The sequence below is a fragment of the Idiotropiscis lumnitzeri genome, chromosome 1 (genome assembly GCF_059441095.1).
Source record: "Idiotropiscis lumnitzeri isolate Australia: NSW breed Sydney's pygmy pipehorse chromosome 1, RoL_Ilum_1.0, whole genome shotgun sequence".
NCBI lineage: Eukaryota > Metazoa > Chordata > Actinopteri > Syngnathiformes > Syngnathidae > Idiotropiscis > Idiotropiscis lumnitzeri.
The window spans coordinates 1,599,188-1,613,356 of record NC_142391.1 but is presented as its reverse complement, the minus strand read 5'-3'; the positions used below and the strand labels follow the sequence as shown (position 1 = coordinate 1,613,356).

Sequence of the window (14,169 nt, the reverse complement as noted above, 5' to 3'; positions counted from 1 at the left end):
ACAAAAGTGCCCGACCGGCGTCTGCGTCTGCGTCACATCAAAGCTCGCCGTGGTGCCGGCTGAAGATACGAGAGTGATAATCGGGTTAGGCAGTGGACAATTCTTTAAAAAAAATAAACAGTGCAAATATTTCAACAAAAATGTTGGCGCTAGAAACAGTTCTGGTGGAATTCTTTTGTGGATGGATGTTTCTTAGGATAACCGGGGGCGGGGTCGGGGTGATACCTCGGGTTTGCTGAGGCTGGAGGACACCAGGCACCCCGAGCCGACGTCCAGGTCCCACTGCTTGCGGCCCAAATTGTGCGGATCCAGTGCCGAGATGCGCCCGTCCAGTGTGCTGATGATCACCAGAGACCTGCGCAAACAATCCAGACATCATTTGACGCTCAAGCCATTCCAAACACAAAGTCAGTCCGCACCGGACATGAAGTAAGGCATTTTCTCAGAACCCTACCGCCCTAATCCAGGTTTCCACTTCATTGGCCGGTGGAACCTCACTTCTTTTCTTGAAATTGTAAACCCGTCATGAAAGTTGAATTTGTAATAAACGAGATCCTTCATCGTTGCTTCAAAACGCTAAACCGGGATTCAAACCCTAATTTGAAATCCGAAACTTTGCAGAAAATCCAAACAAAGTCTCGAAACCTGAACATCACGTTTACGTCTGCAACCGATCGCGGAAGTCAAGAAAGAATCATTCAAGTCGCTGAACTGTTTTTGCTTCATTTTGACATTTGTGGCCATTTTTGCGGCGAGCGGCGCCTGTCGGTGGGTCGCGCAGGATTTTGCGGGGATGACGACGGCACAGATGGGAAGCGGCGAGCGCACACGTTGTGACTTTCTGTGGGTCATTGGCGACGTAAAAAGAGGCCTGCCTCATTTGCATGGAAAGCGGCAAATAAAGGTTTCACGCTGGCGAACAGAGCCGGGACGCCGGCCCCGCCCTTTTGTGCCGCACCGGCTGTCAATCAAGCGGCAGGCTGAAGGGGCGGACAATGGATTGGATTGGTGCAGCTGAGGGATTGCAGAGTTGGATTTAACTGAGCAGCATCTTGCTTGGGGAGAGGGGGGGGTGTCCGCCTTTTTAACTGCTCAAGTGGAAAGGCAATAAAACAACTAATCAATCAGGTCAATCAATAGATTGATGACAAGTGGCTTTTGGTGAGCAAAGGAATGTCCTGAAAAATGCAGCATCAAAAGACATTTCTGCTTAGCAACATGAAATTTGGTGGACATGTTTATCATGAGTAGACCCCCCCGCCCCCCCTCAAAAAAAAAAAAAAAAAATGAAATTTTAATTTTACCCCCCGAAAAAAATTCAGCCCCTGAAGTTCGTTTCAGAAGGAGATGTGAAATTTGGCAGATGTGTCGATCATTCGTAGACCCACCAAAAAAAAAAAAAAAAAAAAAAAAAAAAAGGTCTGCCATTTTAATTTGAAGCAACCACTTTTTTTTCATTTGTGACGTTCCCTAAAGAATTTAACAAAATTATTCAGCCCCTAAAGTCAGTTTGATTTGGCAAGTTGACGTGAATAAAAATGAAATGGAAGTACTGAAGGTGTATCAAGAGGAGACCTAAAAAAAAATAAATAAATAAATGCACTCAAGAAGTCGGGCCCCAAACAAGACAGGAAGTCAGACATTTTGTCCTACAATAGTTAGCACTTTGCCACATGAAATTGGCACGACGTCTCCCGTGAGTCGACCCACCAAAAAAGTGTCACCATGCCACGCAAATCGGCCCATTTGTTTTGATGTGACCATTTGAAGGTCATCCAGGGGTCATTCAAAGAAGAGCAATTTTCTCCAACGGCTTCCAAATTTCAACCCCGCCTACCAGACAGAAATGTGGGAAAAGAAAATTCTTTGGCATTACCAGTGGAATTTGACGACATAACCTGAAACTTTCTTTTTGAAGTCAGTTTCTCAAGTTGAGCAAAAGCTGACCGGAAGAAAAGCTCGTCAGCGCCCCCTTCAGCCTGAAATGTATACATGCAATCCCATCACTCTTGCTTTCTTTCAAATTGTCAACTCGGGATGACGACTCTTCAAAACACAAGCCGAACCATTTCTTCATCAAATTGGTCGGCCCGGCATCACTCGCTATTGATCAGAAATAACCTGCGATTGATCGCATCTATCGAACAGCGCTCAAGCATCAAGGAGAGCGAGCGTGCCGGAGGATGTGTCGGCCCGGAGACGACTAAAACCAGGATTAAGCCCGATCGATGGGAGGAAGTTTCTTCTGTTTTTGCACACTGGAGAGATAACACGAGCCGCCCGCCTGCAAAGCCTTTCCCGTTTGATCAGAGGAGTCTGGACGCTGCTGGGGGGAGAGGCGGGGGGGCGGGTGATACACTGCGGATTAGTTGAGAAAAAAAAATTCAGGCAAAGTTTCACAGTCAGTCAAAACGGGGGGGGGGGGTCTTAGTGTCAATTTCCACACTTGACCAAGATGCTGCGCTGACATCCGAGTCACTTTTGTATGCCAAAGAACGCAAGTGAAATGTGCTCCAACATTTTCCAGCCCGACGCCAAAAATGCAAACACGGCAACAAACCGTCAAGGATGAGATGATCAACACCTTAAAAAAAAAATGCTCCTGGCATTATCTGGCGTGCTAAGAAAAACATTGTTTTTTGTTTTTTTTTTCCTCTCTGGGCCGCCAATGAAAATAGGAATCACGTCGCCCATTCTATTGGCTGTCAGGCCCTTCAACTGTAAAGCCGATTGGCTGTTGCTAAGCAGTGGCTTCAGGACCCGCCCCCTTTGCTGAGGAAGAAAAAGTAGTAGTAGTAGACTAGAGTACCAAGTCGAGACGGAGATCAAAAGCTTTTGTGGACTGCCGATAAAGGATGAGGGGGTGGGGGTGAGCGGCTTGTGTACGTTCGTAGCATCATAGCGTGACGCTAATGGAGTAAATGAGCAGCAGCCAAGCCAGACAAAAGACCAAAAGACAAGACATGAAAACTATTTTCTTTTCTTTTCCAGTCCCACGCAGTGTTCTCAACTGCAGGCGGTTTATTTACACAAGTGGTTGTCAAACCCGGGTTGGGGGGCCGGGGGAGGGGACCTGACGATCAAAATGGAGGGAGAGCGGCGAAGGAACCCACCAAAAGAGGTCTATGATTGTTTGCAAATAGCCACCACAGAGGCGCCGTTGCTGTGGTGAGCCCAAAATGATGACAAGTGGGAAAAGCAATAAACTGTACACACTTGATGCAAATATTCAGGCTTTGGCATTTGCCAATTTATTTTGGAAACCAATACCATCCCGCATTTTGCCGAAAAAAAAAGATCTTTGTGCCAAGGAACTCTGTTGAAGTGCATTTCGATCAAAGTAACGCTTTGTCGCTATTTTATGGCATCCTGGTGGCAAGTTGTTGACGTTCAGGAACTTCATTTGGACAAAAGTAGTCATTTGATGTCATCTTGTGGCACCTTGGTGCCAAAGCTCGACGTTCAAGTGAGCTGAGGATCTTTAGTTGACAAACATAGTGCTTTGCCGCCAAATTGTGTCCTCGTGTTGGCAGGGAACAATGTTGACGTCAGTTGAGATGCTTCATTGAGACAAAAAAAAGGGATTTGCTGCTTTCTTGTGATATCTTGATGACAACTGTGTGATTCATCTGGACAAAAGCAGTTTTTGTGAGTGCTACTAAGGGCACTGGACTCAAGAAACTTGAGGCGCTTCATTTAGACAAGAAAGTGCTTTGGTGCTATTTATTGGTATTACGGTGCCAAATAACTGCCTTGATGTCAGTTGAGCTGCTTCATTTGGACAAAAATAGAGGTTTGCTGCCAACTAGAAGCATTTTTCTGCAAGGGGACCGAATCGAGGAAGTTCATTTAGACAAATGTAGTGCTCTGCCACCAACTCGGGCGAAGTGAGTTAGCTTCATTCGGACAAAAGTAGTAACTTGCTGCCATCTTGTATGGATAAAAAAACGCAATGACAAATCTCAATGAAGATATGTCAAATCATTCTTTTCGGCGTAGTTGCACACCGCAATCACGCAACGGCAGCAAACGGACGCGTCTGCTTCTCGACGTCGTGGAATCAGAAGCGTGAAACAGCCGCCGAGGGGGAAGAAGGCTGAGCTCGAGGAGGGGCGAGGCCACCAAACGGCGGCTCGTTAGCGTGGCGAGCGCCGTCACGTCAACGTGTCAGAACAGCGCCGCGCTTCTTCAACGGCGGCGGAGAGCGAGGAGCCAATTAGCCTCGCTCTCAGCGCTCCTCGGAGACAAGCGCACACTCGCGGGAGGTGCGAAAGTGAGCTGTAAACAACCTCCATTGAAAGAAACAAGCGGCGTGTTTACATATGGCCGCTCTCGAAGGAGAGCCGCCACGGCCAATCGGGAGCCGGCAAACGCCGCCTGCCAGCCAATGGGGGCCGTGTTGTTCTCCGGCGCTCGGCCCAATGGGCAGGCGGCCTGGCGCGGAGCCGGCCAATGGCGGAGCGGGGCTGCTTGTAACCATGCGACAAGGAGAGCGCCGAGGAGCAACAAAAATACGAGCGCGTGGGGAACACGTGGTGGGGAGAAAAAGTTATGAATGCGGCGCTCAGGCGGCCGCACCCAACGGCAGCATCAAATTGGAAACGCGCAGGCCGAAGTCTTTGCCGCACAAGGAATCTTAGTCACGCAAGATGCCGCGCTTTCAAGAGCGAGCTGCTCAAAAAGTGAAAATAAAAGCTGGAGACAGCAGATTTTCATTAGTGTCAGTAGAAGCGTGTCATGTTTTGGCGAAAATGCGGGTGCAATTGGCACGCACGCACACGCACACACGTGGCCATGTGACAATCACTTTACAAATTTCGGAAATAAAAGAAAAATCGACAGTTGCGTCATAATGATGATGTCGTGAAAGTTCTAATATTTCTTGTTTAAGGAGCCATGTCAGACAGGTCATTATTTATTATAAATTTGCACTGTATAATGTATGCAAGGAACCAAATTTGGCAACCGAACTTGACGCACGATGGAGGCGGGTAAAGCACACTACAAAATCGATTCCGATATTAAGTACATCAAACTGTGGCGTTAGTTTTATGTCACGAAAGTAAGGGGAAAAAAGGGGTTTAAAGAAAAGGGAAAAAAAAAGGATTAAGAGATTAAATGACTCCAGCGGTCAATTAAATGACCACTTTGTTGGAAAAGGACCAATATTTGTCAGGGAATCCTTTTCATTCCATCCAAATGGAACTTTATATGGCAGGGAACCATATTTGGCAAATAAGATATGACACAAAAACAGACCTCACGGATCAGCACAAAGCTGCCGATGAGGAATCAACTTTTTTTTAACGTCGTTTGAACGTACTGCAAAGTAGGCTAAATGCAACAAAAAAAATGCATCCAACAATAAATTAAAAACTTCACGGAACCTTATTTGGCAACTTAAACGGAAGCCAAATCGATGCCACATAACAATAATGCTGATGTTAAAGCATAACTAAAAATTCCACAAAGTAAGTCAAAAACATCATGAAAATGATTACAGATTCAAATTTTTGTAAGGTTCAAAACGTGTTCTATAAATAGAAAGTCACACGGGACAAGGAGAAAGCGACCCGTTCCACATGACACATCCCAAACGGCATCACATCACATCACGACGACAAAAGTCAGCAAATTGTTTTTGGTCCTAACAATGTCACGTCTTTTTATTTGTGTTTCTCTCGTCACACTACTCAAAAATGCAACCAGCTCCGCTTCAGAGACATTCGGAAAACGTCTTTCGTCAAAAGGTGTCGACGTCAAGGCGACTGCAGAGTCAAGGGTGTGGTTTTTAGGTGGTTAAAAAAAAAAAAAAAAAAGCTCCGAGACTCTCCTTCCTCGAAAAAGCGCACTGGGCTCCTCATGCTCCTCTCATTCCATGTCCGCTCACACGTGCTCAAATCCAAAACTGCGTGGCGCCACGCTCCTGGCAGCTCATTGGCCGAGCAGCCGCCACGCCATTGGTTGTTGCCAAGCAGTGAGTGGAGCGAAAACAAGACAGCGTGGTCCGGGCAGCTGCCGGCGAACGCCGTGTTTTTCCTCGCTCTCCTTCTCCGAGCGAGCGTTCCATCTCCTTTTTTTTTTTTTTTTTTTTTTGCCTCTGCCCCACCCAAAGTGCTGCAGTGCTGCGGGATGTGTCCTGCTGCCGACTTGTCAAAGTCGCCCCTGACCTCGTAAATTCAATCTGCTGCATGGGGAACAACTTTTCGACAACAAATATGCCATTAGAAGCTCCACACACGCAACGACGAAAAACATTTCCTGCAATTTAGGCTCCAAACGTGGTTGCAATATGATAAAAACTCCACAAGTTCATCTATCAAAAAAAATAAGTAAATAAATCTCCACGACATGGCCACTTTGCAAGCACGGCTCAACTCCCTCCCTGGGACTTATTTTGTGGCTCGACTGATCAAAAATCAACGCTCATCCCAAATTTCATGCCGCTAAGAGGAACTCGTTTTACGGGCTGCGTGTTTCAAATTCTAGCCGGCGCGACTGAGCAAAAATGGCGGCGTTAGAGCAAAATGGCAGACGTGGCCGGTTCTTGAGAGGCGGCACGGTGTCCGACTGGTGAGCACGACCGCCTCACAGTGCAGAGGTCGTGGGTTCGAATTTTTGTTTGTTTTTGTGTGCCCTGCGATTGGCTGGCAACCAGTTCAGGGTGTACCTCGCCGACGGGTCGCGACCCTTCGTGGGGAGAAGCAGAACAGATAAATGGCTGGATGGAGGATTCTTGAGACTTTTTCGTGGGTCAACTCTCGATAGACATGCCGACCAAATTTCATGTTGCCAGTAAAATTGGCTTTTGGGCTGATTTTTGATTTTTTTTGTCAAATTTTCAGACTGCTTGAAATTGACTTTGGAGTATGTTTATTTTTTTCGTGTGTGTGTGTGTAAAAAGCTACAGAACCAAAAGGGCAGACTCCCCGGAAGTTTCAGGTTTTGGACGAGAGACTTTTTTTGTGGCTCTACTCATGATGGAATGCCGAGCAAATTTCACGGCAACCGACAAAGCCAAGATGGCTGCCTCATAGCAAACTTCCTCAATCTTTTTTAGGATTGGCTTCTTGAGACGTTTTGGTGGGTCTACACATGGAAAATAAAACTACCAAATTTCATGTGGAGAGGTTCAAACGACTTTGCGGACGCAGAATCTTTATTATTTTTTTTTTTTTAAACGTAAAGGCACTACCAAGCCAATATGGCCACTTCAAAGCAAAACGACAAGCTTTTCAAATTTTTTTGTGGGTCTACTCATGATGGCCGCTGACCAAAAATCTACTTTGAAACAAAACCAGCCTTGGAGTTTGAATTCAATTTGTTAAATTCTAGAGGGTACTTTAAACTCAAACTGCTTCAAAGCAGAATATTCGACTTCTTGCGTCTTTTCAGCTTTGTCGTCTGTCGACCGGAGTTTTTTTTTTTTTTTTTGGTGAGTCTCCTCATTGATTGACATGTTGACAAAATCACATGTCGACGTCAAACTGGTTCGAGCGGCTGAATTTTTAAAAAGCGTAGGACGAGTTTGTGTTGTTGTTAAAATTGCCGCTTTGCACCAAAATGAAAGTCTTTACAGGACTTTTTTTTTTGTGCAACAACACACGATCAAATCTCAAATTTCTTTGTCCTAACAATAACGACAACAAAAGACACCAAGCAATTTCAAGCGTGTCAACAATAAAACGATAACGAGGACGCACTAGATTAGATAAGATAACATGACGTAAGCTTGTTAAAGAGGAAAAAACAAAAAAAACTCGCATCCCGCGTGCTCGAAAACTTTCCCTCACACTTCCTTCACTGCCTCTTCTGGCCCGCCGCTATTTTGAGGACAGCTTCTATTAATAAAGTCTCCCCTGGTTGCAGCCACGTGGCGACTCAAACTAAGTCAGCAGGACGGACAAAAAAAAAAAGGATGAAAAACATCAACTCTTACACCTCCTCCTCCTTCTCTGCAAACTAACCAGAATCGGACCCATATGGCCCCGGCGCTCGAATACGAGCAGCGGCTTGTTTCTTCGACGCCATTGGCCGACCGGCCCATTGGCTGTTGCTAAGCAGTGGGGCTGCTGCACAGGAGCCGAGGCGGCGAAGGTGTCGGAGCCCTGAGGGGGCAAGATGGGAGGGGGAGGGGGGCGAGGGAGGGGGTGTTGAGGGCGGAGGTGCAAAGGAAGATGGGGGAAGCAGGTTCAAGCCGTGCCAACGTCCTCTCGCGGCCCGAAGGTGGCGCCGCCCGGCCCCGTGTCAGGTGATCACGACTTCATTGAGTGGTTCACGAAAAAAAAAAATAAAAAATTACTCAATTCTATTTTTGGGTGTCTATTCTTTCGAGGCCATCGGAAAGAAATCGTCGGTCAATCCATTTTTTGAAAGAAATGAAAAAAAAATAAAAATCAACAAAATAATGTGATCTAGTGGAAACTAAATTTCATAAAAGCACAAGGACGTATAATTTGAGAGATTCTAGAACCAAATACAATTCGGTTGTATTTAACTTTAAAGTACGAAACAGTTGCATTTATTCAACGACGGTTTGCCCTTCTTTTATTTTGGAATACATTTTTTTTCTTTTATTTGACGTTTTTGTGTGAAACATTTTCATTGATTCATGAAGTCGACTTTTTTTCTTTTTTTTCCTCACATATTCAAAAGTGCGAATGTTTATCCGGTACATAACGGAACAGTCGCTTACAATTAAGGCCCCGCCAATAAATCAGCCAGCAGAATTAATTGGTTCATTTTATTTCTTGGCAAAAAAAAAAAAAAAAAGGGAAATTTTTGATGACATTCCATTCACCGCCTTTACAATTTTTTTTTTTTTTTTTTTTTTAATTTTCTTTGTGTTGCAAAGTAGGACAAAGTATTGTTAAGAGGAGCTGCGCTCGTCAACGGGGCGACAAGCGTCCTGTTCAGCAGGCCTTGCCGGTGTTGAAGGTACGCAAAGGTTTCCGCATACATGATTCACACACATGCATGTAAACACGGCATCTTCGGGGGGTGTTGGGGGGGGGGGGGCGGTAGACGCACAGCGCGACGTTTGCAGGTGAGTCGCTGACAGCAGCTGCTGATCAAAGCCAACGTCTGCAATATTCATAGAAGACAAGAAACAACGCACACAATGGGAACCAGCAAACGACAAGCGAACGTTTGATGGCCGAATGTTGGCCAAAGAAAAAAAAAAAACAACCTGCTGACAACGACGGCATCAACAAGGGTCGACACCTGACCATAGAAGTGCCGAGCAGCCGCGTATCGCGTGATTTTCGGTCGCTTGAAGAGCGAGAGGCTCATCAACACAAACTCAACTGTTGTCAATCCCTCCAACGCCATTTGGACGAACTTCCCACTATTGATGCACTACTGAGCGAGTGTTGGACGAGCGAGTTTGTCTTGAAAAGTCCGTCTTGAAAATGGCCTCGCAAGTGCATCTGCAATTAAATTCCTATCTTCAGCCATTGTGGTTTAAAAAAGCAAGAATATATTTTAGATTTTCGAACGGTCACCAGTTACGACTTCCGGGTGTGTTGATTCCGCTCACGAGTGAGTATCCAATCACAAAACGCGTTTGATCACCTTCAGTTTAAGGCCAGCGAGAAGCCTCACTGGAAGCGCCGCGTGATCTAATTGGCTAGCGCAAATGTCTATCCACTCTGAAACCCCCTTGATTTTGACAGAAGAGCTGCCCGCACGATTGTACGTGAAGGCCTCGGACGAATAGCGCGTGCTACTGGTATCATGAAATCTGCCTGGCGACACGAGCTAGCTGAAATCTGATTGGATAAAAACGCTCACGAAAATTACAACACGAGGATACATGATGACATCAATGTGAAAAATAGGATCCTGATTTCTTGATGATGTTCGGCCAGCAGAGAAGGCCTCGAAGGCCTTGACCGCCCACCACCGCAATTACGTCAATTGCAGCATCTTAGCCTCGCCCACCCGCGCCCAAAAAAACCGACATGGTTAAAACTGTGCGACGCGATATCAAAACAGAAGAACACTGCATGCACGTTTTCCAACTTTTTTAGAAATACATCTCAGAAGTGACTTTATGGGGGGGGGGGGGGGGTTGACATTAAATGAAAAATGTTGCTTATTGCCTGTTGCGCTTGTATCCTTTCATGTGTGCGTGGCGCGGCCTGAGCTAAGTTCAATGGCAATCCTCCTGACAGATGGATGGAAAGCAGGCAAGCAAACCTCAGAGGACCCGACACAAAGCAGCAACTTGCTTCTCCTGTGAACAAGGTGAACGCAAGGAGCCGAGGGGGGGGTGACAAAGGGCGTGCGCGCACACACACACCCAGTCTCGTCTGTGCTCTTGAAGCAATATTGACGGCAAACGAGACATCCCCGATGATCCGTTGTCATCATAAAGAACGACGGCCCTTCCGATCGTCTTTCGTTAAGCATTCAACACGTCCTCGATGGTGTTTGATCCCCATGAAGGAGCGGCACGTTTCCTTTTTGTCCCCCACCACCTTTGTGACTTTTATGTACACGCCGTGTACCTCGCCGATCGCTCTTCAAAAGTTTTCCTCTTTCAAGCCTTCCAAGGCCAGGCTTGATAAATGGATGACTGATTTGGGATCAGTATTTATTTATTTTTTTTTGCGCCGACTCGTGATTGACGTTTTGCAGTAGATGCAAAAAAAACAAAATAAAATAAATGCATTTGATGTAAATAAGTCAATCAATCAGCAACAAAGACTGGCGGGAAATAAATGGAGCGAGGTTCCCCAGGTTGCAAAGGTTTGTCGGTTTTCATACTTGCTTCAACTTTGATCAATGTTCAACTGAAACAAAAACAAAAGTGGGAAAGACATGGAGGGAGGTTCCCAAGTGGCTGAATTTAAAAAACATATTGCAATATAACATGCAAGTACAACATGGACCGGTGTGTTGTTCCACAGGCTCGTCAAGTGAGCACGTCCAAACATTTGCATTCCTTCAACGAAGAAATTCTCGCCATACTTCGCTCGAGTACGTCAAAGGACAAGTGGGAAAAAAATCAAGTGAGGATCCCCAAATGTCACAAGTGAGCATGTCCAGAATCATTTGCATTCCCTCAACTTGAAATTATTTGGAATTCAAAATTAATGTGCGTATTGCATCGTTCCAGCAAAGAGTCACGTGAAAAAAGTGAAGTTCCCCAAGCGGCTAACGTTAGCATGTCAGATTCATATTATTTAGAATTATACATTTTTTTTCAAAATATCCCGTATGAGTACGTCATGGACTGGTGGCCGATTGATTCCCAAGATAAGTCAAGTTAGCCTCATGTTATTTTGTCTGTCTACATTTGTTCTCCACCGTTTGTGTTCTATCGCTTGTGCTTGAAGGCTTTGTAACGCCACGACAGGGAGCCGTTTGTCAACCCGTCCGTCTACAACCCTTTGCAATATTTGTTCGCATTGTTTTTTTTAAAAATTATTTTCCTCCATCATGTTGTTTTTTTGGGGTTGGAAATTACATTTTGAACACTTTGCGAATTTTTTTTACAAAGCATTTCAATGGCCGTTAATCCTAAATGGATTTCCGCTATTGTTGTCGGCTGTTAGTTTTAAACTCACAATGCGGAATTCTCTCGAGTTTTACGTTTAGTTTGACGACAAACTTCAACAACCTGAAGGCTCTCTTTTTATTTCAAGAAGAAGAATCGTCTTAAATGCCGCTTGCTGCGCCTCACTCGCAAGTGGAGGTCGAGCAGAATCCCCGACAGCGTTAGTGGAGCAGACAACAACGTGGCTTGTTTGGTCTCTTGACGAGGGGAAGCCTCGTCCATAAAAAAAGTTGGACAGGAAAAACGGACGCAACTTCAATACGCTTCAACGCCTTTCAAAAGCTTTTCATCTATTTCGCCATTTTTGATCCTGATCCGATGCCCGCAAAAAGACACGAGCGAGTGTGTTAAAAAGACCTCACAGAGAATAATTGAGCGGTTACGGCGAATGATCGGCGGCGTCGGTTCGCAAGGAGGCGGCATGAAGAAAAAAAAAAACCCAAAAAAAACCACTGCGGCAGATGCATTCAAAGTGACGGCAGGGTTAAATCAATGTCCGAGTGCTGCATCTCTCACGTTCTCCAACGCCGGCAACTTTCGACACCAAACTTGAAATCGATGCCCACAATAATGCCTTCTGATGATAAATATCATTTGATTTTAATCATAATAGATTGAATAAGGAGCATGAGAGTAAAATTGCTCCTAGACGTCATGAACAATGACGTCAATGACAAAAAAATCAAAAATAAATTGATCTTTAAGAAAATAAAAACAGCAATATGGTTATTTCAATTGTAGTTTGCAGTGTAAACATTTTGACTTGCAATCTTTGAAGCGTTCACTGCGACAACTTGCATAAACAAGTCAAATTACAACAAAGGCGCTCACAAATCTGTGACTTTTATCACTTCAACTTTTCCTGAAACAATGAAATGTAAACACGTCGACTGCACTAAACTTCTCTGGACACTACCGAACAGAAATCAATCAATAAAATAAAAATTAAAAAAAACAAAAAAGAAAACAAAGCCTGCCAACTGACTGAAATGGAGCAGAGGTTGTTGTTTTTGGATTTTTTCTTTTTCAAAATCACATTCTACTGAATTGCAATGTTCATTTGAATCGGATTGTTCAGCCCAACTATGCAGAGCTGTTTTTAATATTGTGATGACTTGATTGAGCCACAGGAATGACACCTAACAATCGCAAATTAGAATCACAACAATTATAATGTTGAGAAAGCAACGGTAAAGAGTTGTCGCTAAAATGCGTTCGATGGGGGAAACTACAAATTCTACCTTCACAAAGATAAAAATGCTCATATTTCATAAGAGTGCTATCTTGGTTATTATTGTACAACAGAATAACAGGTTTTTCATCATGGCAAAAGACTCAAATTGTTTCCATCATGCCGCCGAACAGTTGTGTGCACCTGCAGACTTCAATTTCACACCCAATCACATTCATAAACACAAACAAATCAGCCGTTTTGACGCGTTATCTCCAAAAAGACGCATTTTCCAATGCGACTCTGGCCGACCGTGCAGGTGTGCCTCATGACGTGATTATTTTTATCCAAGTTTGGGATCACAGCGCAAATAAGTTACATTAAAACATCAAACACCACACCGGGCAATTTAACAGCAAGAAATTGATTATTATACTTCTGCTTTGGAGGTAAACGAAGATTCTTGCAAGATATAATTAAAAAAAAAGTTTGCTTGCGGAGCTGCCACATCGTCCCCGCCCACAAACGTGTCGCAAAAAAAGCAAAATACAAGCTTCACATTTCAACACCTTCAATTAGGACAACTTGAACTTTATGGAAGGAGCGATATGTCCGCTTGCTTGTCTTCTTGAACACTTTGACAGAGATTAACGCCGATTTAAAATGGCAGAAGAAAAAGTTGAATTTGAAGGTATGGTGAAGGGAATTTTTTTTATCTGACTGCTAGTTTCTTTTTCTTTTGTGTTGGTTGCTCGAAAACGACATAAAAGTTATTTCGGTCACATCTAATCTCCTCAATGAGTCAAGTAAGCGAAAGCTTTGAAAGTCAATTTACATAACCGCTTCGTGGGGGCAAACGTGTGATGATGCTGGTCAGCTCGAGTCACATCCGCCTCGCCTACCTCCTCATGGGGACACTTCCGCGGCGTTGTCCGCCGCAGGAGCCTCCGTCGTCGTCGGCGGCGGCGGCCGGCCCGCTCTCCACGTCCTCCACCGTGACATCCGCCAGTCCCGGGCGCAGCTTCACGGCTCGGTGTCCATCGCCCGAGCCCCTGGCGGCCAGCTGCGGCTCCCGGCCGGCGACGACGAAGCCCAAAGTGTGCAGCGTCCCGAGTCCGATGACCACGTTGAGGAGCAGGAGCGCCAGAGAAATGCACACGTTGCCAAAGCGAAGCCCCCTTTCCATTTGGAAGGCTGGCTCATGAGGGAAGCAGATTTACATGCCACTGGTCGGCCGCGGAAATCTTTACATGCACCAAAACTAAAACAAACAAACAAAAAGAATCAAGTGTCAATAAAAGTAATGTCGCGGTTTGCCCTCAAGTGCCCCTTTTCCTCGTAATTGATGTAAACACGGCCACAGGAAAAGAACGCCGTGTTTTCCCCTTTATACTTGACGCAAGACTTGCCGTGGTTACGATTCAAGGCCCCG

General features: G+C 45.2%; 1 protein-coding gene across 1 annotated transcript in view; it reads right to left on the bottom strand.

The window, feature by feature from the left end:
- The window catches only part of eif2ak3 (eukaryotic translation initiation factor 2-alpha kinase 3), a 31,733-nt gene extending 17,599 nt beyond the window's left edge, over nucleotides 1-14,134 (bottom strand). The window contains exons 1-2 of the mRNA XM_088309959.1: nucleotides 13,640-14,134; nucleotides 226-355 (exon numbers count right to left, since the gene is read on the bottom strand). Of these exons, the coding sequence (XP_088166085.1) occupies nucleotides 226-355; nucleotides 13,640-13,923 (414 nt within the window). The 5' untranslated portion in view covers nucleotides 13,924-14,134. The remainder of the gene's footprint in view (nucleotides 1-225; nucleotides 356-13,639) is intronic.
- Between the last annotated feature and the right edge of the window lie 35 nt (nucleotides 14,135-14,169).